Here is a 24578-nt window from a genome sequence, read left to right on the forward strand (position 1 = left end):
GCAAATAATTTTTCTTTAAAAATTCTTTTCTCAAGCTAGGGAACTCGAAATTTGATTCCGGGCATACGCCCAAGTCCCATATTTTACTACGGATCCTACAGGACTGTCAAATTACGGGCCCAGGTTCGTTTACCAAAAATATTGACTGAAGTCATAATTAATCAATTTTAAAGGGCTAAATTCAATATTTCTCTTAAAGTTCACATAAAAGCTTTCGAAAACGCACCCGGACTGCGCATGCAAATTGAGGTGAGACAAAAGGAGATTTTTAAGGCCTCGGAACATAGATTTGACTTCTAAAACAAAAGATGACCTTTTGGGTCATCACATTCTCCACCTCTAAATGTTCTTCCTCGAACGGTCATAGAAAAGTACCTTGAGTCGGTGAAAAGATGGGGATATCGGCTCCGCATATCGGACTCGGACTCCCAGGTCACTGCCTCAATAGGCTGACCTCTCCACTACACCCGAACTGAAGGGAAATTCTTCAATCTCAACTATCGAACCTGCCGGTCTAGAATAGCTACTGGCTTCTCCTCATAGGTCAAGTCCTTGCCCAACTGCACAGTGCTGAAGTCTAACATGTGGGATGGATTGTCGTGATACCTCCAAAGCATGGACACATGAAACATTGGATGTGCAGCTGATAAACTCAGTGGCAACGCAAGTCTGTAAGCCACCTCTCCCACTCGATCAAGAATATCAAAAGGACCGATGAACCTAGGGCTTAGCTTGCCCTTCTTTCCAAATCTCATCACGCCCTTCATGGGCGTCACCCGAAGCAACACTCGCTCCCCCACCATGAATGCCATATCATGAACCTTAAGGTTGGCATAACTTTTTGCCTAGATTGAGCTGTACGAAGCCTATCTTGAATGATCTTAACTTATCCAAGGCATCCTATACTAGATCTATACCCAACAACCGAACCTCTACCGGCTCAAACCACCCAACTGGCGATCAACACCGTTTACCATATAATGCCTTATAGGGAGCCATCTGGATGCTCGACTGATAGCTGTTGTTGTAGGCAATCTCTGCTAATGGCAAGAACTGATCCCACGATCCTCCAAAGTCAATAAGACATGCTCGGAGCATATCCTCCAAAATCTAAATAGTACGCTCGGACTGTCCGTCCATCTGAGGATGAAATGTTGTGCTCAACTCAACCCGTGTACCCAACTCACATTGTACTGCCCTCCAGAAGTGTGAGGTAAACTACGTACCTCGGTCAAAAATGATAGACATGAGCATACCATGAAGATGAACGATCTCACAGATATAGATCCCTGCCAACCGCTCCGAAGAATAGGAAACTGCCATAGGAATGAAATGTGCTGACTTGGTCAGCCTATCAACAATAACCTATACTGCATCGAACTTCCTCTGAGTCCGTGGGAGTCCAACAAGGAAGTCCATAGTGATACGCTCCCACTTCCACTCAGGAATTTCAATCTTCTGAAGCAAACCACCAGGTCTCTGATACTCGTACTTTACCTGCTGAAAATTCAAACACCGAGCTACATACACAACAATATCCTTCTTCATACTCCTCTACTAATAATGCTGCCGCAAGTCTTGATACATCTTAGCGGCGCCCGAATGAATAGAATACCAGGAACTATGGGCCTCCTCTAGAATCAACTCATGAAGTCCATCCACATTAGGCACACAAACGTGACCCTGCATCCTCAAAACTCCATATCTCCCACTGTAACCTGCTTGGCACCACCATGCCGCACTATGTCCCTAAGGACAAGCAAATGAGGATCAACATACTACCGATCTCTGACAACGCTCAAACAATGAAAACCGAGCGATTGTGCAAGCTAAAACACGGCTTGGCTTAGCAACATCCAACCTCATGAACTGATTGGCCAAAGTCTGTACATCCAAGGCAAGCGGTCTCTCACCGACTAGAATATACGCAATATTGCCCATACTGGCTGACTTCCTACTCAAAGCATCGGCCACTATATTGGCCTTCCCTGGATGATACAAGATGGTGATATCATAGTCTTTCAATAGCTCCTACCACCTTCTCTGCCTCAAATTTAGCTTCTTCTGCTTGAACAAATACTGTAGACTCTTGTGATCTGTGAACACCTCACATGACACGCCGTATAAATAATGCCTCCAAATCTTCAGCATGTAAACAATGGCTGCTAGCTCCAAATCATGAACAGGATAATTCATCTCGTGAATATTCAACTATCGTGAAGCATATGCAATAACCTTGCCATTCTGCATCAACACCGCACCAAGTCCAATACAAGATGCGTCACAATAAACTGTATATGGCCCTGAACCTGTGGGAAAAACCAACACCGGCGTCGTAGTCAAAGCTATCTTGAGCTTTTGAAAGCTCGCCTCACACTCATCCGACCACCTGAACTGGGCACCATTCTGGGTCAACCTGGTCATCGGGGCTACTATAGATGAAAACCCCTCCACAAATCGATGGTAATAACCCCCCAAACCCAAGAAACTTCGAATCTCTATGGCTGATGTGGGTCTAGGCCAGTCCTTGACTGCCTCTATCTTCTTCAGATCCACCTGAATACCTTCTGCTGATACAACGTGACCCAAGAAGGCAACTGAACTCAACCGGAACTCACACTTAGAAAACTTAGTATACAATTGACTATCTCTCGACTGCGGAAGTAGATCAAAATATCATCAATGAAGACAATCACAAAGGAATCCAGATAAGGCTTGAACACCCGGTTCATCAAATCCATAAAAGCTGTTGGGGTATTTGTCAACCCAAATGACACCACTAAGAACTCATAATGTCCGTACCGAGTGCGAAAAGTTGTCTTAGGGAGATCGGATGCCCTAATCCTCAACTGTTGGTAGCTAGATCTCAAATCAATCTTTGAAAACACTTTGACACCCTGAAGCTGATCGAACAAATCATCAATCCTCGGTAATGGATACTTATTCTTGATTGTGACCTTGTTCAACTGTCAATTATCTATGCACATCTTCATCGACCCATCCTTCTTCTTAACAAACAACACTGGCACACCTTAGGGAGAGACACTAGGTTTGATAAAGCCCTTGTCAAGAAAGTCTTGCAGTTGCTCCTTCAATTCTTTCAACTCTAGCGGGGCCATACGATATGGCGGAATAGAAATGGGCTGAGTGCCCGGAGCCAAATCAATGCAAAAGTCAATATCCCTATTGGGTGGCATCCCCGGCAGGTCTATAGGGAAAACCTCTGGAAACTCCCGAACAACTAGCACGGAATCCATAGAAGGAACCTCAGCACTAGAATAAAAAATATACGCCAAATAATCCAAACACCCTTTTTCCACCATACGCCGAGTTTTTATATAAGAGACAACCCTACTGACAAAGGACTAGGAGTCCCTCTCCACTCTAATCGAGTCAAACCTATCAAGGCTAAGGTCAAGGTCATGGCGTGACAGTCCAATATAGCATGATAAGGTGAGAGCCAATCCATCCCCAATACAACATCAAAATCAACCATATCCAGAAGCAAGAGATCGTAACGGGTCTCAAGACTTCCAATAATAACCGCACAAGAGTGATAGACACGATCTACAATAATAGAATCACCCACCATTGTAGACACATATACAGGAATACTCAAAGAATCACGAGGCACAACCAAATATGTGGAAAAATAAGATGGCACATAGGAGTATGTAGACCCTGGATCAAATAAAACTGAAGCATCTCTACTTCATACTAAAATTGTACCTGTGATAACGGCATCGGATGCCTCGGTCTCAGGACTGGCATCGGGTACCTGTGAAATCTCACTTAACAGGTGCAGTTATCGCAATTGCAATCAGGGGTTCGCAATTGCGAACCCTGTAAATTTCTGCTCCCTTCGCATTTGCGACAATTACGTCGCATTTGTGACTCCTGTGACCTTAGCATTTCTGGCCAGAGTGTCGCATTTGCGAGAATAGCCTGCCCAGGCCTGGTTCGCATTTGCGACACAATTGTTGCATTTCCCAGGCATGTTCACTTCGCAATTGCGAAGCCTGATCTCGCAATTGCGAGACCAGAGGCCTGTGCAAAAATACAAGATGCACATGTGAGTGTTCCTAATTCCAAATCACCCCGTGGCCTATCCAAAACTCATCCGAGCCCTCGTTGCTCCAAACCAAACATGCACGCAAGTCTAAAAATATCATATGGACTTGCTCATGTGATCAAATCATCAAAATAACATCAACAACTATGAATTTAACCTTAATTCATGAAATTCATAAGATAGTTCAAATTTTCTATTTTCTCAACCTAAGGTCCGATTAATCAAATCAACTCCGATTCTTACTAAATTTCACAAGTTAGACTTAAACATTATTTTAAACTTGTACCAGGCTCCTGAACCAAAATACAGGACTGATACCATCAAGAACACACACCATTTCATTTCCAAAAGTCTTTATATTTTCCAACAAACAATTTTTTCTTTAAAAATTCTTTTCTCAGGCTAGGGACCTCGGAATTCGATTTCGGGCATACGTCCAAGTCCCATATTTTATTACGGACCCTACATGACCGTCAAATCAAGGGTTTGGGTTTGTTTACCAAAAATATTGACCAAAGTCAACTTTAATCAATTTTAAAGGGCTAAATTCAATATTTCTCTTAAAGTTCACATAAAAGATTTCTAGAAACGCGCCCGGACTACGCACGCAAATTGAGGTGAGATAAAAGAAGGCTTTTAAGGCCTCGAAACACAGATTTAACTTTTAAAATAAGAGATAACATTTTGGATCATCATAGTAATATAACAACATGAAGGAGCTGCCTGGATCAAACGGAAATTGATGTGGAAGACCTTGAATTCAAGGTGTTGCAGTAAGCAAGTAACTCAATTTTATAGCAAGGAGATAATGCTCCTCTACATTAATTTTAAGCATAGACCAATAGAAGATGTCTAGTTGCTTATGTAGAAGGTATAGTGCAAGTTTCTTCACCAACAGAAGAATAATATGAACATCATTAGCGCTGCATTTGCTTCCAAATGTTGTACTATATAAGGGAATAGGGAAGAATGATGTCACATATCCAGTAAAGCTACATGTGTGCTAGTGTAAAAATTTTAAATGTTGCAGTTTTTTAAAATGCAACCCAACAGCTTGGTTATCTAGGCCAATCAATATACCACTTGGATCAAAAGTGAAATACAAACCATGCACAACTCCATCCCTTAAACTAGCAGAATCATTGGTGTTTGACAAAAAAAATATGTAGTCCGACAACCTCAATTCTAGATGTTGCAAACAAATTCCTCACAAATGTAACCTTCCAAAATGTCCCCAGACTAAATGTCCCTAATTTAACTTTACCTTTGGTTGGAGAATTCACTATCAACTCTTTGTGAGTTCCTTGTAACCATATAACTTTGCCATCTCCAAGTATACTATCAAGGTTAAGAAAACTAGAATGCATTGCCACAATGAACAAAATCAAATAACCACAGATGACATAGCTTGCAAGCATGTATTTGTTCTACCTCCTTATCAATTATAACCTCTTTGTATTCTTGACCAGCAGTCCCTCCAATAATATCCCACAGTTTCATACTACCAATAGAGTCCATGGTTAAGATATGCCCTTGCTAACTTAAAAACCCATGATGCATTATTCCTGGAGTTGGAGAGATGTTGAAATATGGTTCCTCACAGAGAAGAATATATCCTTCTAAGGAAAACTTTGCTTCAGTAGTAGACACGTTTCTGGCCATGACTACACTCCTTCTTTGAGAATCCTTCTGGATTTTACACTCACTCACTGACCATTTGTATGCAGACAAACCAGTGGATGCTAGCTCTTTTGAGTCATCATGCAATGTGAATTGCAAAATTGAGTCCCAAGTAATATATTCTCCTTCTTGGACAACACTATTAAGTGTAAGGAAGGATCTCCTTTACCAATGTTCAAAAGGTTATATGTTGGAATGATAGCACCTGGACTGACAAAATCAATATACACAACAGAAGGACCACATAGCCTTGCTCCCTCTATGATTGTAGTTTCAGGTAAGGCCACAGCTAGATTGCTATAACCTTCCATTGTCACCAAATCTCCAAAGTACAAAAGCTATTATTATACCAGGTAAAAGTCCAAAACTAGCTTGTTAAAGTTTAGGAACCATACGCCATTTGTAGCAGAATGTCATTGGAACCATATCAAACTTAAGTGCAATCGTTTTTATCTTGCTTATAAGAACATGTTTGGCTCTATCTTCCCAAGAAGCAGTGAATTCAGTGACTTTTATTCCAGAAACATTATCAAATAACCTCTTTTTTCTAATCTGCAATATACTAGCTTCCACCAAATCCATAGGCAATTTGTAGCAAAGTGCCCTTAGAGTTTCTCTCCAGTAGTCAACATTTATCAGTTCAACATTCACAACCTTAGGATACATAAACCACTGACATACAGTATCCCGCACTCTCCTCATGTTATCAGATGATCGAGGCAAGCAAAATCTGTTAGAAAAATCCATCAATTTTTCTCGAACATCGTCTATCTGACTAGCTAACTTCACACTAGTCAAAGTAGTCAAACCTATTCATGGATCCCATAGAGGAACAACCATTCCATTTCCAACTAAAACAAGAGAGAACTTGAACCATCAAGTGATGTGGTGCAGTGGATGGGGTTGTTCCTCCCTTAACCAGAGGTCTCGAGTTCGAACCCTGGGTATGGAAAAATCCTTGGTAGGGAGCGCTACCCCCGAATGGGGCCTTACCCGGCGCGAATCCGGATATAGTCGGGCTCCAATGCGGGTACCTACACCATGTGAGAAACCAAAAAAAAAAAGAGAACTTGCTTTTATTTATTATGAATACATGTACTACCTTGACATGATCTCTTCCTGTCATTTCATGTGAAACCTTGTGATCAAAGTTATCCTCTCAGCTTCAATGAAAAGTGCAGGTAAACACATGTCGTCTAAAGCATCTAATTACTCTCAACAGCACCATAAATCGGTTTTGGCATTTTATCAAGCACCTTGTGAGCAATATTCCAGCTCTCATGTTCTACGAACAATTCAGTCAAGAACGTGTCTTCCAAAGCATCTATATCATTATAACTTTTGTTTTTCATAAAAAGCACATTTAAACACATATCCTCCAAAACTTCAACACTCTCTATGAGGTCAGAATCTAAAGGAGAAGTTTCGAGGTCAAACTTTCTATTCTTGAAGCACTTCCAACACAAGCGGAGATCTTCATGTTTTAGGCGATAGTACCTCCCACTAGAACAAACAACGGAGCACGATTTGCAGTAGTATTCATATGACTCTTCAGATTTTACCCATTTTTTGCTCAATTGTTCTTCCAATTTTTGAAAAAGCCTCTGATTCTCAGCCAATTGTTTATCCTTCGATTGCATGTGTAAATGCTTTCCATCAATTGAATGTGTGAGTGAACTAAGCATTTGGATAAGCTCTGCATGCTTCCGATCCATATCCTCGCGCAATTCCTGTTGTGTATGCTCCATTACAACTCGAAGATCTAATTGTCAAACTCTCAAATTCTCGTACCGCTCTTGTAAATCCATAGTTGGATTTTCAGTTACAACATCCACCGCTTTTTGAGGACCCATAATTCGCCAAGCTCTAATACCAATTGATACCAAATTATTGGTATCGAGGTGTAGAGAAGAATCAAAGAAGAGAGGAAGAGAGAAAGAAGATCAGGGGAGAGAAGAGATATTCAGGGGATAGAGACAGAGAAGAGAGGTTGAGAGAGAAGAGAGGAGATACAAGGAAAAAATCTTATTTGTCATTACTCAATAAAATTACAATGCAGTGATAGTCACTTTATACTCCTAACTAATCTTCTGTGAAGTATGATGAAAATGAAATAAAAAAAAATTAGAAATTAAATTAAAATCTAACAAACTTTCCCGTCAGAATGGCTCCCACTCACTCAAGCTACTTTCGAGCTAAGTCCCTAATTTCTGTATCAGTACCGAGAGCAAGAAGAGGATAGGAAAAGCGGAAAAGTATGTCTTCAGGGTTTTTTTAAGCGAGGGAATTGTGTGCAGTCATGCAAAACTTTGTCCAAAAGAAGGGTATATATGTTTCATACTATAACGGTAGAGTTTGAGTGACCAAATAAGAATACAAAAGATATATAAATTATTTTAGATAGAACAGAAGTATTAAATTAAAATATTTGGCCATTTTCCGATATAAATATCTAAGATAACTTATTTGAATACGTAAAATCTGGAATTTTTGGAGAGAGAAGAAACGTCAACCACATGAAAGATGAAACATAAAACAAAAACAAAGAAAAGATTAGTCGGAAAATTATTCCCCCTCAATTCAATGGAACAAAGCCTTCTTCAATGGCTAACTCATCCATCAATCTCCAACAATTCAACCAAACTGTAATATCCTTGTCTAACTTCACAAACTTATCTTCACTCTCTTTTCCGGCCTACTCAAAGGTTCATCTCCATAAACATCATCAATTCAAGAAGATCAACACCACGTTATATCATTTCCGTCTATTTTCTCGAAGAAGTTTTTTGGAATACGAAGATGAAGATGATCTAAACTCAGATAATTACAGTTTCCAAGAAGCTGTAGCACTTTTTAATAGCAGAGATTATTACAGGTGAAGAACTGCAGTTGGTCAAGTTTTAAATCAATAAATGTGTTCCAACTCAAAACTTTGAGTTTGTGAAAATTGGTGTATTTTACTCTCACATCCTTTTTTTTTTTTCCTGAATGTGAAAATTGGTGTATTTTACTTAATTTGTTATAAGCTGAAGTTCCTTCATATTTACACAATTTTTCAATCTTTAAATTTGATGTTGTATAATTAGATTTAATTCATTTTGGCTCGTCGAATTTAGGGCATGTGCACAAATGGTTCTTTTGGATGCCACTTCCGAATTCTATCTACTGATAAAGGCTAGTTTGTCTGCCAAAAAAAAAAACAGTCGATTGTGCTAATGGAAATTAAAGAGTGGCTTCAAAAAGGAAGTCGGAATTACACTATTTAATTCTGCTTTCACCCAATAATTGGAGGAGTTATTTCACATTAGATAGTCTGTTTGGCCAAGCTGCAAAAATCAACTTATTTTGAGAAGTGTTTTTTCAAAAGTGTTTTTCTCAAAAGTATTTTGGTGAGAAGCAGTTTGTGTTTGGCTAATTAGTTTGAAAAGCACTTTTGAGCAGCAATTAGTGTTTGGCCAAGCTTTAAAAAACTGCTTCTAAATGTATTTTTCTCAAAAGTGCTTCTCAAAAAAGTGCTTTTGGAGAGAAGCTACTTTTCTCTGCTTCTCCAAAACTGCTTCCGCTTCTCCTCAAAAGCACTTTTTTTCCTTCCAGAAGCTTGGCCAAACACCTCAATTTTTGGCAAAAAAAAACACTTTTGGCCAAACAGGCTATGAATCCATTGGTTCAAGAAAATAGATGTGTCATGAGCCAATTTGTTCAAACTTAGACAAATTTGACGAATTACAAAAAAAAATTGATTGATTTTGCTACCTCTAATTTACAGATGTCATGACGTCCTTGAAGCCCTTTGGAACCAATCCCAAGAGCCAATTCGAACTCTACTTCATGGAATTCTTCAATGTGCAGTTGGATTCCATCACCTTTTCAACCAAAATCACAAAGGAGCTATGATGGAATTGGGAGAAGGGCTATGCAAGCTTAGAAAATTTAACTTTGAAAATGGACCATTTCATGAGTTTGAGAAAGAAATTTCAGAAGTTTTGGATTTCATATATAGAACACAACTAGAACTTGCTGCATGTGGTGATGATATTTGTGTAACTCTTGATCAATCAGAAAGATCGTATCAACTTCTTGGTGGCTATGCAGCAGGCCAAAAACTTTATAGCTTGGAAAATGACCAAGATTATTATTACCTTGTTTTTTCTTCTGGAAGATATCATGGTAATATAGAATATCTTAGGATAAAACTTCCAACAATTGATGCTTCTGAAGGAAATTTGAAGGAGTTGGAGTATATTTGACAACAGTGACAAATGCAGGATTTTTTTATAAGTTGTATCGACCTATTATTAAATGAGTTGGAGGGTTTTAAGATTTTACTTTTTATGTCCTTAGTTAATTTTTTTTCTTTTCATTATTTTCATTAGTGTTTGTTTAATGTACATTTATACAACATTATTGTGTTTCTAAAAATATTATTTACATATGTTTAGTGAATGTGACTTTTCTTTTGGATTCGCCACTATTGACAACTAGGAATGTACAAAAAAAATCGATAAATAGCACCAAAATGATAGTTCGGAGTCAAACCAGGAAAAACCCAATCAGTGGTTCGATTTCATTTTGTTTGATATTAAAAAAATGACCATAATTGATTTAGTTTGGTTTGGTTTGATTTTAACTAAAAAAAAAGTCAAATCAAAATCAAACCAGCCTGATCTTATATGTACACTATTTTTAAAAATATTTATTGTAATATAATATATAAATATCTCTTAAACTCTTTCATAATTTTTGTCTTTTAGTATATTGTTTTAAACTTAGACTTAGAATTTTTGAATGATTCAACAAATTTTATACGTTATAGATTTTAGTAACTCAAAACAAAGTTTAAACCAAAACCAAATTAATAGTAATGCAAGCTAACAAAAGAAATTCAACTCAATAGTGTTTGTTTTCGTGCCATTTCATTCTCTTTGTTGTTGAATATTTTAATACAATGATATGACTTGTTATTTTCTTAGGAAACACCTTATCTAGTTGTACTTGTATCTTACTAGGACTAAAAAAATATTTGAAGCACAAGTTATATGTTTTGTGCTATAAATTTACAGAAATAAAATCCAAAACCCCAAAAAAACTCAAAAAAAACTGAGAAAAATCGAGCTTGAAAACCTCGATTTTTGTTGGTTTGGCTTATAAATTTAAAAACTCGACACAACTAATTTGGTTTGGTACTTGAAAATCCCTAACCAGGCCGACCTAAATACACGTCTATTGACAACCATGTTACATATGTGCGTGTCCTTCTCTTTATTATTTGATTTTCTGTTAAAATTTTTGGTCTATATCTTGTTTTACAATTTAACATTTAATTAACAAATGGATATTATTATTATTATTATTATTATTATTATTATTATTATTATTATTATTATTATTATTATTATTACATATATTATATATATTCTTTCTCATTAATTTGCCCGAGTTAAATACCAAGAAGCTAATAACGTCAAGTTTTTTTTTTTTTTTTGGACCTTGTTCAAGTTTTTTTATTTTTTTGGACCTTGTTCAACACTAAAACGGAGAAGAGTTACTACGCAGCTTCATAAAACAATTCCAAAACCCATCGGTCTTCTAATCCGTTTCGTGTAGCCAAGCCTTTGGGTGATTAGAAGTGCCTTTTTTTAAATTAATTAATTTTTCTCATCATGCATATTTATATTATTAATCTTTTTCTAAATGTTTTCCTTTTCTGAAAGTTATTGGGAAAAGTTAAATCCGTTATCGGTTAGGATTAAAGTTATTTACATGTCTATATATATTAAAGTGATTAGTTTTCTTTTTCATTCTTCTTGTGTTGATTGTCCAATCAAATTTTAGATATGGAGAGTAGCAATTATCCACCGTGGTTGTCACCTTTATTAAATACTGATTTTTATAGACCCCATAATTACTGTGAGGCACACAATAACCAGTATTGTACCCGCTTTTGTAAGAGCTGCAGAAGCAAACCTCTTTGTGAATTATGTTGGAAGGTTTCTTCACATGAAGGTCACCAACTTTTGCAGGTAAGTTTTTCACCAATAAATAAAAGTTCCTTCTCTTATTTTAAATGAGTGTCTTTTGTTGAACCATCTCAAATTTTGGAGAGTTCTTTTTCTTTTTTCTGCTTTCGGCATTTTTGAACTGAAACCCTGCCTAGTTAATACTAATAGTTTTGTTTGTCAATGCAGATATTTAAAGTTTCTGAGAAAGCATCAGTACGAAAAGTAGATATAGAAAAGGAGGTAGACATCACCGATATTCAACCCTATATAATAAACAATCATAAGGTTATGCTGCTGAAACCAAAAGAAGGAAATGGCGGAAATCCCAAGTGTTTCTCATGCCAAGGGAGAATAAAGGACGAAGAGTATCTATATTGCTCGATTGTTTGTAAAGTAAGAAGCAAGAGAATTAATTTCCTATGCAATGGCAAAACTGTTAAAGGAGAAAAACCTGAATGCTTAGCTCAGAGTTGTAGCCTAAGAAGAAAACCAAGAAAGAGAACGCCCCGAAGATCGCCCTTATTATAAAAAATGATGTATTTGTGTCTTAGAACCAGTTAGTGCAGGAATGTATACTATAAGCTATGGATTCAAAGAACTCAATAGCTTTGGCTTAAGCTTAGTCGATTTATTAAGAAATCTGCTTCAACTATGTCAATATTAAATTTTGAGTCCTGTAATTCAAATGGTCAATGAGTTCAATGGCATCCCAACCCAATAAAGTTCAAATCTTGAATTTGCCTCTAAGTCAATGTACTTTACTGATTGCGAGCTAATTATGCAGACGCAGCCGCACTTCTTCATCTTTTCAACTATAAATAGATTTCATGAGCATCTAATATGATTCCGTGATTATAGAGTATTTTAATTTTCACAATATGCAAAAAGAAAGGATGCGTTTTCAAGAAGATACAGACGAGCCGTCTACACAATATTATAAATTATAATATTTGCACTTTTTTTTAAAAAAAATTCCTATGTCAAACATCCGCCTTAGGGTCCTGACCAACTAAATTCGCACCTCATAATAACCATTAAAGGTAAAAGACTAAATACCAGAATTTTTTCATTTACAGGGCTTGAACCTAAAACCTCAGAAGATTCTATCCATGTCACAATAACCCATGGTGATAACAATTTGAAGTTAAAACCGAAGAAGAGTTGCTTGGACCTTTTTCTTCTGCATGGAAGGCAATGGGAGTATAATTGATTGTTACCATTGATTAACCAAATTCAAGCTACTGTATATCCTAGAGTGAATCGGATTTACACTTGCGATTGATAGTTGATACCATATTAACACTGGAAATTTGGATGAAAACAATACCACCTTAATGGTGGCATGAAATGCTATCAGAGCTGGAGGTCAATGATATCATGATATACAGCAACTCTCTTCTTTTGGGGTCAAGATATACAGCAACTTTTACTATTCAGAGTGATCTATTCCAGTGTAAGTATCAAACAACAGACTGCAGATCTCCAAGCATAGAGAAAAGCTCCATCTTCTGAATTATGCATGCAATTTCCAGATTACCAACCAACAGAAAAAAGTAAAGGGAAATAAGTCTGGTAACAAGGGATATGTGTTCTCTACAGAACAAAACCTTCTAATAGACATTAAAAAAAATTCATAACATAATTAATATGGACAGACTGAATTTACCCATACCTTCATAGGAAATAGGCTGTGAAATGTTTGACATTACACTGTCATTAGTGCTGTAGGGTAGCAAAGAAGCCAATTAGCAAATACTTTCGATGGTTAGTTATCTTCCATTTCATGATAGACTGCCCGTACTACCATGAACAGAACGTGCATATGCCTCAGATAAGTTTTTCAGCCAATGGGGCCTTGTATTCGTGTTAGATCCTCAAAAAAAGATAATATTTGGAGGATCTAACACGGTGCAACGACATTTTTAAGGAGGCGAGCAACAGTGTCCATTACATAATTAAAATAGACATACCTATAAATAACTCCAGCACTTCCCCATCAACAAGAAATAAATTACGCGGTATGCTAAAAATGAACAGTTACACTTCTAGTCCATCTCGGTCAATAAAGCAGATACAAGATAATTGGAAATATTACTGCTAAAATCATCACAATGAATGGATTCATTGTAAATTGTGAACTGAAGAGTTACACTTCTAGTCCATCTCGGTGAATAAAGCAGATACAAGATAATTGGAAATATTACTGCTAAAGTCATCACAGTGAATGGATTCACTCTGTAAATTGTGAACTGAAGAGTTACACTTCTAGTCCATCTCGGTGAATAAAGCAGATACATGATAATTGGAAATATTACTGCTAAAATCATCACAATGAATGGATTCACTCTGTAAATTGTAAACTGAAGAGTCCCCCCACCCCCCTGTCCCTTGAGACATAACAATTCTGGGGAGAGACTTTGGATTACCAAAGCTAATATGCATAGAGTAGTCTAGGAAAGTGGCATTAGAAAGGCTATTTACATTGGATGTTTGGGAAATGGTTATGAAAGGTTTTGCCTGCCAACTCCTGCCTATTTTAATGCAAAAGCGAAGCTGAAGTTTTTGTCCAAATAGGGATGATTAACAAAACACCCTAGAAAAATAATGAAATGAAAATAGACATTTAAAGAGAAAACTCGGGTATGGTAAACAAAACAAAAAAGTAAAGTCTTTCCCCTGAGGAACATGATCAGTGAAAATTCATATTGCCGGTCCCAATTTGTTTGGGACAAAGGTGAAGTTGCTGCAGTTTCTGCAATTAGTTGTCACTTGATGTATAATACTTTCTAACTTTCTGATAACCATTGTTCATTTCAATAGTATGTTAACTTATTCTTATTCTTTTACAATTATTAATATGCAAGACAGTAATAAGCAATATAGTTGATTCATTGGTCCAAAGAAAGACGCAAACTCAACCAGCAGCAAGATTACACAACCAAGCGCGCGCTCTTAATTCACATGATCTTCCAACATTAAATGATAGGAAGATCTAAAGCTTCATAAAAGGAATGTCTTTGCAGTATGGTGCAATTATTATACTCATAATCATAGCTTGGTATATCAAGACTAAGTATGAATATAGCTAGACATTTTCTCGAGACACAAACCAGGTTTAATCCACATGTCAGCCAAAATGATTAAATAGAACCTTGCGTCACTTGATACTTTCTTGGCAAATTATCATTATACAGGTGTGTCTAACGTTCTACATCCCATTATCAAATGATTATTGATCTGTTTTATAGTTGCAATTAGTTGTGTCCTACTTTGTTTTTTATTAAAACATGGTTATGCGCATTTTTTGTACAAGTTATCTAAGAGGTAAGTTGTACCTAACATATATATCAGACAGCAGAGTAGATTTTAACTAAATTTTCATTAACCTTCACGGTCAGAACTTACAGTTGTCTGTTGGTAGTTGGTAATAAGGGTCTGTGGACCCCTTAGAAAGAAGCTACTGGAGCTGTTCTCTATAGCATTCGGAGGCATCTCCGATACCTCCTTTGACCTACCTACAAGGGGAAGATTGGAAAGATGGTCACCCCAGATATCATAAGTAAACTTTTCCTCCAACCCCATCTTTTCATCAGTTTTAACTGCCACCTGATTTTGAGGTTTAGATCCAGGAGCTCGCAGATGTGGAGCAATTATAGAACTTGAAGCCAATAGTGGTTGACGACACATCAAGCGAGGAGCAGATTTATCAGCAGAAGGGAAGGTTGCTGAAGGCAACAGAACAGGTTTGCTAGCTAATTTCTTTGGTGCAGTAGGCTTCTCTTGACGAGGAAAACAAGCATTTTTGCCACCATATGTTACTGTCGCCTTTGTCTCGGATACATTCTTCTGACATGCAAATTTGGAGTGTGTACTCTTTTTACATTGATCATTACCAACATCAGCAAAGGGATTGCTGAGCTTAGCAGATCCATCCACATCAGTAGACTGTGGAGATGGCCGGCTAGGTGTTGAACTTGAGGTAGGAGACAAGGGTGACGATGGTGTAGAATTGCCACTATGACTACTTGAAACTTCAAAAACTCCAGCCAAAGCAGTTGCAGAATTCTTTTTCTTCTTTCGCCGCCTCCCTTTCTCTTTTCCAATTTTGACAGTGAGATTACTGCTTTTGGAGGTTGCATTTGTATCAGCACTCTGAATTGCTACAGACTTCGTAGAAGTTGACACTTCCAATCCCTTTTGGGTATTTGATAAACAGTTATATCCTGCACAGTGATTCAGATTGTGATCAGTTACACCTTGAGTTTCGGAGGCAGCTTGACTATCTTCAGATGTACCAAAACTTTCCAACAACAGTGCTTCACCTTCCCCAATTGATCTAAGCAAACCGTTCAATTTAGAGAAGACGAACTTGCCACTCTGTTTGTCACTGGGATGCATGCAAGACAGTTTTCCAGCATGATCTGCAGATGCAATATAGCTTTTACCACTCTTAGGCAAGCACTCATGGGAGCCAAAGGCCACGAATTGGGGTATGATGCACCAAAGAACCAGAAAGAATAAAGAAGCTAGGAGAAGAATTGTGAACAGCAATTTTTTCACCTTCATCCAGAACAAAGACTTCTTGCAGAAATGAAGCACACAGATAGGAAGACTAGCTTTCATAGGTATAACAAGAATGCCAGTTGCCAAAGTCAGTTCCAGATCTCTCTGTATAGTAGCAACGGAAAAATCAGTATGATATGATATAACAAGCTTTATAGACTCCTCAGGTTCAAGAGAAAAACCTTTACAACCATTTATTACAAACCCATCTGTTCCACACTTTGTTCCAGAGATTTCAATTTTTTTGACCTCCAGGGGAAAGTCACCCACGTTCTTTGCGTGAAGCTCTTTTGATAATGACAAAGAACACGCATGAGAATTATCCTTCATGTTATATAACACACTCGAAGAAGAGAGATTAAGAGGGGTTGGCATGTTTAATTTGAAGTCCAGGTTCTGTACAGGTTCAAACTCATCAAGCAAGACCAAAGAAAGCAACCCTCCAGATCCTCTCAGAGGTAACCACTCCACGCCAGAAAGACTGTTCCTGACCAAAGCTGAACTTTTCCACTGACATCGAGCTGCAGGTTGAAATAAAATTGGACCAAATGATGCTCTACCAAAAGGGTGAAGAAGAGCTTCAGTTACTGCATTCTCAGCTAGCGAAAAACCATATCTCCTAGGAGCAATAGAATAATTGCCAACTATTCTACTGGATAGAGAAGGCTGCAAATGGCTTCCTGAAGTCTTGCACTCATCAACAATTTCCCAGGAGTTCAGAACAAGCTGAACCAAGATTGGTTTTTGACTTGGGTTTTTTACCGTGATCCATTGAGACTGATGACTTCCGACCTGAATCACTGGAAACACAATTTCACTTTCATCCAGTACTGACATGCCATTTGCAGTAGCTTGAGATTTCCAGTTCCTCAATACCAACTCATCTGCCACTGTTGTATCCACGGCCTGCATATTAAATGGATAGACATATCAACAATCAAGAGCTAATTCTATATACAACTGTACTAAATGAAGAAGGCATATGACTAATACCATAATGACAGCTATCTCCACAACAAGTACATTCAGATTAACCATGGACAAAATTAGAGTTGTTTCACAAAGCTTAAAAAGTGAAGTTTTACATGAAATAAATTCGCGTCAGAACTACAACTCTGCTGACGTAGTAAACACAGCTCATTATGCACATTCCCATCATTTCTGCTAAATTCTGTGGGAGTGGTTACAGTGATTCAAGCATAAGAAATCAAAGAATAGCTTTTGATAATCATTACGGGTATATTTGCAGAAGAATTTCTTCCCTATTATGTACTTAAAAAAACGGAAAGTGATAATAGAACTTTGCCAGAGAGGGAGAAAATTGGATCCAGCATCTTGAAATACGAACAGAACACCACACAGTTCTTTTTCCACAGAAGTCCCTAATCAAATACTTAAAGTCCAGAGTCATAACAAAATTTACATCCTTGTGAATGAGAAAGTGGGTTCCAGTCCAAAAACAGAGATTGGAAACCAAGGTTATGGTATGAGCAAGGAAGCCTCTAGATGCAATGAACAACCATGCCAACTTTACATGAAACTAGTGTTTCTGATGGATTAATTTTAACACGCATACATCCTACTATAGATTAGGCAGAAAAGATGAGTCCCTGAATTGTACTTTTTTTGAAGAGGCAAGCCCCTGAATTATACTTGATATGGTATTGCATGGCTCCACCTTTCATATGTTACAGGTTATGCTGATAATCAAGGACTTCTACATTCTACATACACAGATACTTTTAAGGACTTAGTTTGAGTTTCTTGCCACAGGATTTTCAGATAAAAACCTCAATATAAATTCCAGTTGCCAGCAAAAATTCATCAAATAGGAAAAACACATATAAACTTAGATCTTTAACTCTTAATAATTTGAACCCTGAAACTTGTAGAAGTTCGACAAATTATTTTTACTCATTTAAGTGTTTGAAAAATCCCCTGAAAAAGAGATGTTACACCCACAAAATTAGCGAGATAATAAAAACCAATGTCAGAATTCCAATACCTTGATTTCTGATGGTGAATGCATGCTGCTGCTAGACATTGTTCTTGAATTTCCAAGTTCTACCTCGTCAGAGTATTCTCCATGACCAATAGAAGAGTCAAATTTACCTCCTGAACAAAGTCTCACTACATCACGGCAAGCAACTTCAATGTCAGAAGTTCTCGAATCATTAGTTGTTATTAGCAATTTACAGTTCATGCTCCTTTCATGAGCTTGATCCTCTCCTTGCAGCAGAGGATCAAGCAACTCAACAGCTGGGGGAGTGTAAGTGACAACAGCCACCTGCGTAACAGTGCGAGGAAAGAGTAGCAATCCCTCAACATATCTGATCCGAAAATGCTCGGTGTTTTCTCCAGTCTCACTTATCCTGACAATGCTCAATATATAAGGAGAATTATTTCTCACTGAAAGAGCTACAAAACTAGTGCCATCAGCAGCGCATGGTCCTACAGTCTCAAAAGACACAGAAAGTGGATCTGTGAGCTCACTAAAAGCTGAAGTCTTGTCCAGTTCTGCTTTGAGAGGAATAACAACTGTATCAGCTTTACCTTTGGAAGAGCTAAGCAACTGCAGAGAAAAGGCGCCAAATATCTCACCCCCAGTATGACTAGGGAAATCTAATTCTATGATGGTCTCAGTTTTCTGAGGATCAATTTCCCAATTTCTATGGGGTCTAATTGCAATTAGAGGAATACCAACCTCACTACCCTTGATATCCAACCACTCCTTAACACCGAGCAAGCTGAAACTACTGTTTGAATCTTTACTTCTACTTACATTACAAATTGCCTTTGCATAACGGGTATTATCTCCCGAAGAAACAGACGTCCAAATAGTTATCTCCTCCACATAGAGGGCTTCATTGTAAGGATTATACAATGAAATATTCTCACTCCGCCTTCCAACAGAGGAAATATCAAGACCGACTAAAGGCTGTATGCGATATGGGGATTCAACAGCAAAACCCTTCACCTGAACAAAGAAACCACCAGAGCTTGTCTGCAAAACAAATTGCGCTGAAGAGAGACCCAACCATGTAGGCAAAAACACAAAACAAATTGACGCAGTTTCACCAGGTGCCAACAACGTTTCACTGAAATTGCAAGGGTAAAACTGAGAATTGGTTCCATAAGGTTCAAATACAGTCAGTGTGCTGTCTCTGCGAGTATTTTTAACAGTTAGAAAAGCTAATGAAGGACGATATAAATACTTCTCCCCCCAGTCCAGCACAGGGGGATTGATTTCTACATGAGGGGAAGAACCACCCAAAAACTTGAACCTGGTTGTCTCGTCTTCCCCTTTTGGTTTCAAATTTTGATGTTTATCATCAGACAAAGGTCCTCCACCAAAAGAAACACCATTTTCTCTATTCCTTCTTATACAACCACAAGGCAATTCGCTGTAACACTCCTGGTAACTCAGATAGCATGAAATTGTTCTTCCACCCAAGAACTTGAAAATACAAGAATCGGATGACCTACTAATATTTGTATTCTCTTCATCTGATCCTATAGGGAAAGCAACATCGGATTGAACCCCAGAAACTTCTTCAACTTGTGATTGTGCATTCTTCTCTTCAGACAAAAAACCACGCAATCTTGGAGGAAAGCAAAATAAGTCAGTATGTGAACACGCGCTATCAGGACTTTGGCGAGGGAGGGGATTCTCGAGAACGAATCCAGATGATAAATCACCAGTAAAGCCATCCTCGAACTCAGAATCGTCATTGGTTCTGTAGGACATAAATGTATCATATTCTGCTTGGTTTTGCATTCCCTTCATTGAACATGGTTCACCTTTTGCCAGAATAATGATGATATGGAACAGAACCATCAAAAAACAAAATGCTTCACCATGGTGAAATACTCTCCTGAAGAAATTACTAATGCAAATTAATAGCTGACAAAGAAAATAGAACATAAAACATCATCCACACGAAAAAAGACGAACTTTATACAGCAATTCGGCAGGTCAGAGGTAAACACGCATCCTTGGGAATACAAGCACAACATCAACAACAGTAAAGACATGAACAACACCTCAATCCCAAACTAGGAGTCTAGTAGTCTACTATTTTAAAAAAACTAATTTAGGGAATGAAAAGAAAAGTAGTATAAGAGAGAATCAAACAATAAAAATAGAAAACATAGTGGCCTAGGGTCAATGAAGTGGGAGAACCATAAGGTCTCAAGGTTCAAATCCCAACATAGACAACAAAATCCTAGGTGATTTATTCCCCACCCGCCTAAACCTTGGTAGGTAGAGTTACCCGGTACCTACACTGGTTGGAGGTTGCAGGTGCAACAGTCGAGCTTGTGCCTCAATCACCTCCGTCAAAAAATAAAAACAATGTTTCCCATACAAAAGACTACAAAACGCTGATGATACGAGCCAATGCCTCACATTTCAGTTGCCTTATTAAATACACAAGTAAAACAATTGCTCCTAAAATAGTAATAGTAGTTAATTTAAGTAATTGTAGGTAAAGAAAGCTCGCAAAATTGCTATATATACGAAAGATATCATCAATCTTAATCATTCATATGTTTTAGATGTTCATTCATTAACTAAGCTTACATAAATAGGCAATCAAATCTCCAAAATAAGAAGAAAAACAAATTACACTCTAAAAATGAAAACATTAACACGAAAAAGTAACATAGAGCAAACATAATCGGCTGAACAGAAAATAAAGCGGCAAGGAGTTACCCGCGGCGGAACATGTTAAAGAGCTGATGTGGAGCTCCAATCATTAGGGTTTGAGGATCTATTGATGGGGAGAGAAAAAGAACATGAGAGAAATATTTTTGCTTGTTTCTGATGATTCTTTTATGGTGGCTAGGGCTTTATAGTTTTTATCGATTGGATTTTAGGCCCAAAAACAAAGTCTATTGGAGCATAAAGAGAACATTAATGACAACTCAATCCAAACTAGTAGGAGTCTACTATTTCCCAAAAAAAAAAAGCACCAATTTTGGGAATAAAAAGAAGATATAAGGGACAATCAAATAATAAAAATAGAAAAAATATAAAGATGACGATTTACAACGTCTCCCATGCAAGGTGTGGTCTAGTGGTCAATGAAGTGGGACGATAACCATGAGGTCTCAGGTTCAAATCCCAACAGCGATTAAAACTAGGTGATTTCTTTTCATTTGTCTAAGCCTTGGTGCACAGAGTTACCGGGTGCATGTACTGGTGGGAGATAGTAGGTACCATGTGTAATAGTCGAGGTGTACACAAGCTGGCTCTGAGACCTTCGTCATAAAAAAAAGTTTTAAGTTCTATGTGTGAAACAAGTATCTACATAATCAAGTTACTAGTTAGATAATTGCAAGTACATTTCATCACAAACATTAATTCACAATGTAGTAGAAATGATAACTAACCTATTATATCACAAGTTAATATTCACTTGAAGTGTAAAAACAATCTTTTTATTGTCAATGTATATTATTTAAATCTTTAAAAAAGAAAATTTTCCGCACAAAAAACTAACACTAATGATACGAGATAATGTTTCATACTTCAGTTGTCTTATTAAACATACAAGTAAAACAATTGCTCCTATAGTAGTAATAGTAGTTAATTAAGTAAATAAAGTAAGCATATTTATTCATTCATAGCTTTTGCATATTCATTCATTAACCAAACATACACAACTATTACATGGGCGGTAGCACTGTAATGGCAGAGCCACGATTTCCACCTAGTGGATTCAGCAAAATAAAAAAGTAAACACGAGAAAAAATAAAGGGGATTCAACACCTACTAATATATATACATAAAAATATTTTTGACCTTATATATGCAGACTAATTTTCCGGCGAAGGTGGTTCGATTGAACCCTCTTCTACCACCCTAGCTCCGCCCACTAGCAAGTAAGCCGCGTAATAGTCAAGTATGCACAAGCTGGCTCAGATACCTCGGCCAATAAAAAAAAATTATTTTTCCATATAAAAACTACAAAACGCTAATAATACGAGCTAAGGCCTCATACTTCAGCTGTCTTATTAAATACACAAGTAAAACAATTGCTCCTAAAGTAGTAATAATAGTTAATTAAGTAAATGAAGTAAAACAAAGCTCGAAACACAATCTTATATATTCATAGCTTTTGCATGTTCATTAATTAACCAAAACATACAATAAATAAGCAGTCAGAGCTCCAAAATGATAAAAATAACATATTACGCACTAAAGTAATAATCGAACAAATGGAAAATAAGGCGGCGGCGAGGAGTTACCGGCGGCGGGAGATGTTAAAGAGCTGATGTGGAGCTCCGATCATTATTAGGGTTTGAGAATCCATTGACGAGAAGAGAAAAAAAACATTGAGTGAAAAAAAAATTGATAGTTTGTGATGGTGGCTAGGGCTTTGTAAATTTTTTACCGATTGGATTTTCGGGCCCAAAAATAAAAAAGAAGATAGTGAGTATATTGGAGCAGAAAGAAAAACAACAGAAGCAGGGACAGGGTACACCTGATAACACCCCCCCGAATGAATGGCCTCGAAGAACGAACGAGGAGCAAAAAAAAACTGAAAAAACTGAGAAAATGACTCTTCAAGGAACAAAATTACTTAACTACCCACAGCCAAAGAATAATTTCTATTCTATTACTATTTCCTTTTTAGACGAATGATATTATCACGGCCAAGTTACACATTTGACCGATTGGTTTATAGCTTGTTTGGCCAAACTTATTTTTGATCAAAAGTACTTCTTTTTTTTTTGCCAAAAGTATTTTTGGTCAAAAATTAAGGTGTTTGGCCAAATTTCTAAAAGGAAAAAAAGTGTTTTGAGAAGAAACTGAAGCAGTTTTGGAAAAGCAGAAAAAAGTAGTTTCTTTCCAAAAGCATTTTTTTGAAAAGAACTTTTGAGAAAAATACACTTAGAAGCAGTTTTTTAAAGTTTGGCCAAACATTAATTGTTGCTCAGAAGTGCTTTTCAAACTAATTAATCAAACACAAACTGCTTCTCACCTAAAGTACTTTTGAGAAAAGCACTTTTGAAAAAAAAATACTTCTCAAAATAAACTTATTTTTGCAACTTGACCAAACGGACTATTATACTAATTACATTTCCTAACCCAATAAGCAAGAATATAGCTAGATCTCTATAACAATATTACGGTATAACAAATATTCACTATAAAAGTCAAATCTTTTATGAAATGAATCTTTATGTAAATTAGGCTGTTATAGTCTTACAGAGAGGTTAGACTGTATACTAATTATGACAATAAGAATAATAACAACAACAACCCAGTATAATCCCACTTAGTAGGGTCTGGGAGGGTAGTGTGTACGCAGATCATACCTCTACCCTGGGGTAGAGAGGTTGTTTCCAAATAGAAATCCGACATCATTCCCTCCAGCAACTTCCCACCTTGCTCTTGGGGAGACTCGACTCACAACCTCTTGGTTGGAAGTGGAGGTTGCTTACCATCAGAGCAACCCCTCTTGTCACAATAACAATAATAAAAACCCAATAAAATCCTACAAGTGAGGTCTGGAGAGGGTAGTGTGTACACAGTCTTTATCCTTAACCCCGGAGGAGTAAAGAGACTGTTTTCGACAGACTCTCGACTCAAATAAACGAAAGGAGAAGATAGATTAGGACAAAACTGTATATTGATTTTATATATATACACACACATACACACATTAATATAAAAATAATATATTTTCATTTGAAGAATCACTCCGTCTAAAATAAATTGTGAATCTTAAATTAATAATAAAATAATGCTTTACTTTAAAAAAAAAAACAAAAAAAGAAGGCACGTAAAGGCGAAATTTTCATATATGATATTTACACAAAATTATATTAATTTATAATAATTATTATAAATTTAAAGATAAAATATATATTTTTGAATACAATTTAATAATATATATATATATATATATATATATATATATATATATATATATATTTGTCTGGTATTTATTAATTTTAATATAAATATCAAATGCGTATTGAAGCGTGAGTCTTTTTTTATAAAGATTCGTGCCCCTTTGATGTACGGCTACTTTGAGGAAACGGTTAAGTGACAACTGTGCCTAGGGGCCCCAAATATGTGTTGAGTCTCCGGCACCATAGATAGCGGCGTTCAACAATTTGAAAGGCAATGGGAATATCGAATATCCTAGTCACTAACTTTTCGAGGGAAAATGGGAAAATAATATAGCTACCCTTCTGAGAATAAAAATTACGGGCACACAATATTTATATTAAATTATAATAAATATATT

At 36.9% G+C, this 24578-nt stretch overlaps 2 protein-coding genes across 5 annotated transcripts; one reads left to right on the forward strand and one right to left on the reverse strand.

The window, feature by feature from the left end:
• The first annotated feature begins 8355 nt into the window (after positions 1 to 8355).
• LOC107764917 (uncharacterized) lies at positions 8356 to 9999 on the forward strand. The gene is made up of 2 exons (XM_016583500.2): positions 8356 to 8627; positions 9519 to 9999. Exons 1-2 carry the CDS (start codon positions 8356 to 8358, stop codon positions 9997 to 9999), a joined length of 753 nt encoding a protein of 250 aa, XP_016438986.1.
• A 5112-nt stretch (positions 10000 to 15111) lies between these two features.
• On the reverse strand, positions 15112 to 22838 carry LOC107764916 (uncharacterized). Of its 4 annotated transcripts, none has more exons than XM_075242203.1 (4): positions 22567 to 22828; positions 18320 to 20189; positions 16074 to 17220; positions 15112 to 15974 (listed from the first exon to the last, which is right to left on the reverse strand). In XM_075242203.1, exons 1-4 carry the CDS (start codon positions 22629 to 22631, stop codon positions 15133 to 15135), a joined length of 3924 nt encoding a protein of 1307 aa, XP_075098304.1. In that variant the 5' UTR covers positions 22632 to 22828; the 3' UTR covers positions 15112 to 15132. The 4 variants fall into 4 exon arrangements, with proteins under 4 accessions (XP_075098304.1, XP_075098306.1, XP_075098307.1 ...); XM_075242205.1 differs by lacking the exon at positions 22567 to 22828 and adding an exon at positions 22121 to 22235; XM_075242206.1 differs by having other exon boundaries at positions 15112 to 17220; positions 22567 to 22838.
• Positions 22839 to 24578: the final 1740 nt, after the last annotated feature.

The sequence above is a fragment of the Nicotiana tabacum genome, chromosome 21 (assembly GCF_000715075.1).
Source record: "Nicotiana tabacum cultivar K326 chromosome 21, ASM71507v2, whole genome shotgun sequence".
NCBI classification, from domain to species: Eukaryota; Viridiplantae; Streptophyta; class Magnoliopsida; order Solanales; family Solanaceae; genus Nicotiana; species Nicotiana tabacum.

Coding starts and splice junctions, on each gene's coding strand:
- LOC107764917 (XM_016583500.2), top strand. CDS start 8,356: ATGGCTAACTCATCCATCAATCTCCAACAATTCAACCAAACTGTAATA. Junction 8,628..9,518: donor AATAGCAGAGATTATTACAG/GTGAAGAACTGC, acceptor TCTAATTTACAG/ATGTCATGACGTCCTTGAAG.
- LOC107764916 (XM_075242206.1), bottom strand. CDS start 22,631: ATGGATTCTCAAACCCTAATAATGATCGGAGCTCCACATCAGCTCTTT. Junction 20,190..22,566: donor TTTAACATCTCCCGCCGCCG/GTAACTCCTCGC, acceptor TAATTTCTTCAG/GAGAGTATTTCACCATGGTG. Junction 17,221..18,319: donor ATTCACCATCAGAAATCAAG/GTATTGGAATTC, acceptor TTTAATATGCAG/GCCGTGGATACAACAGTGGC.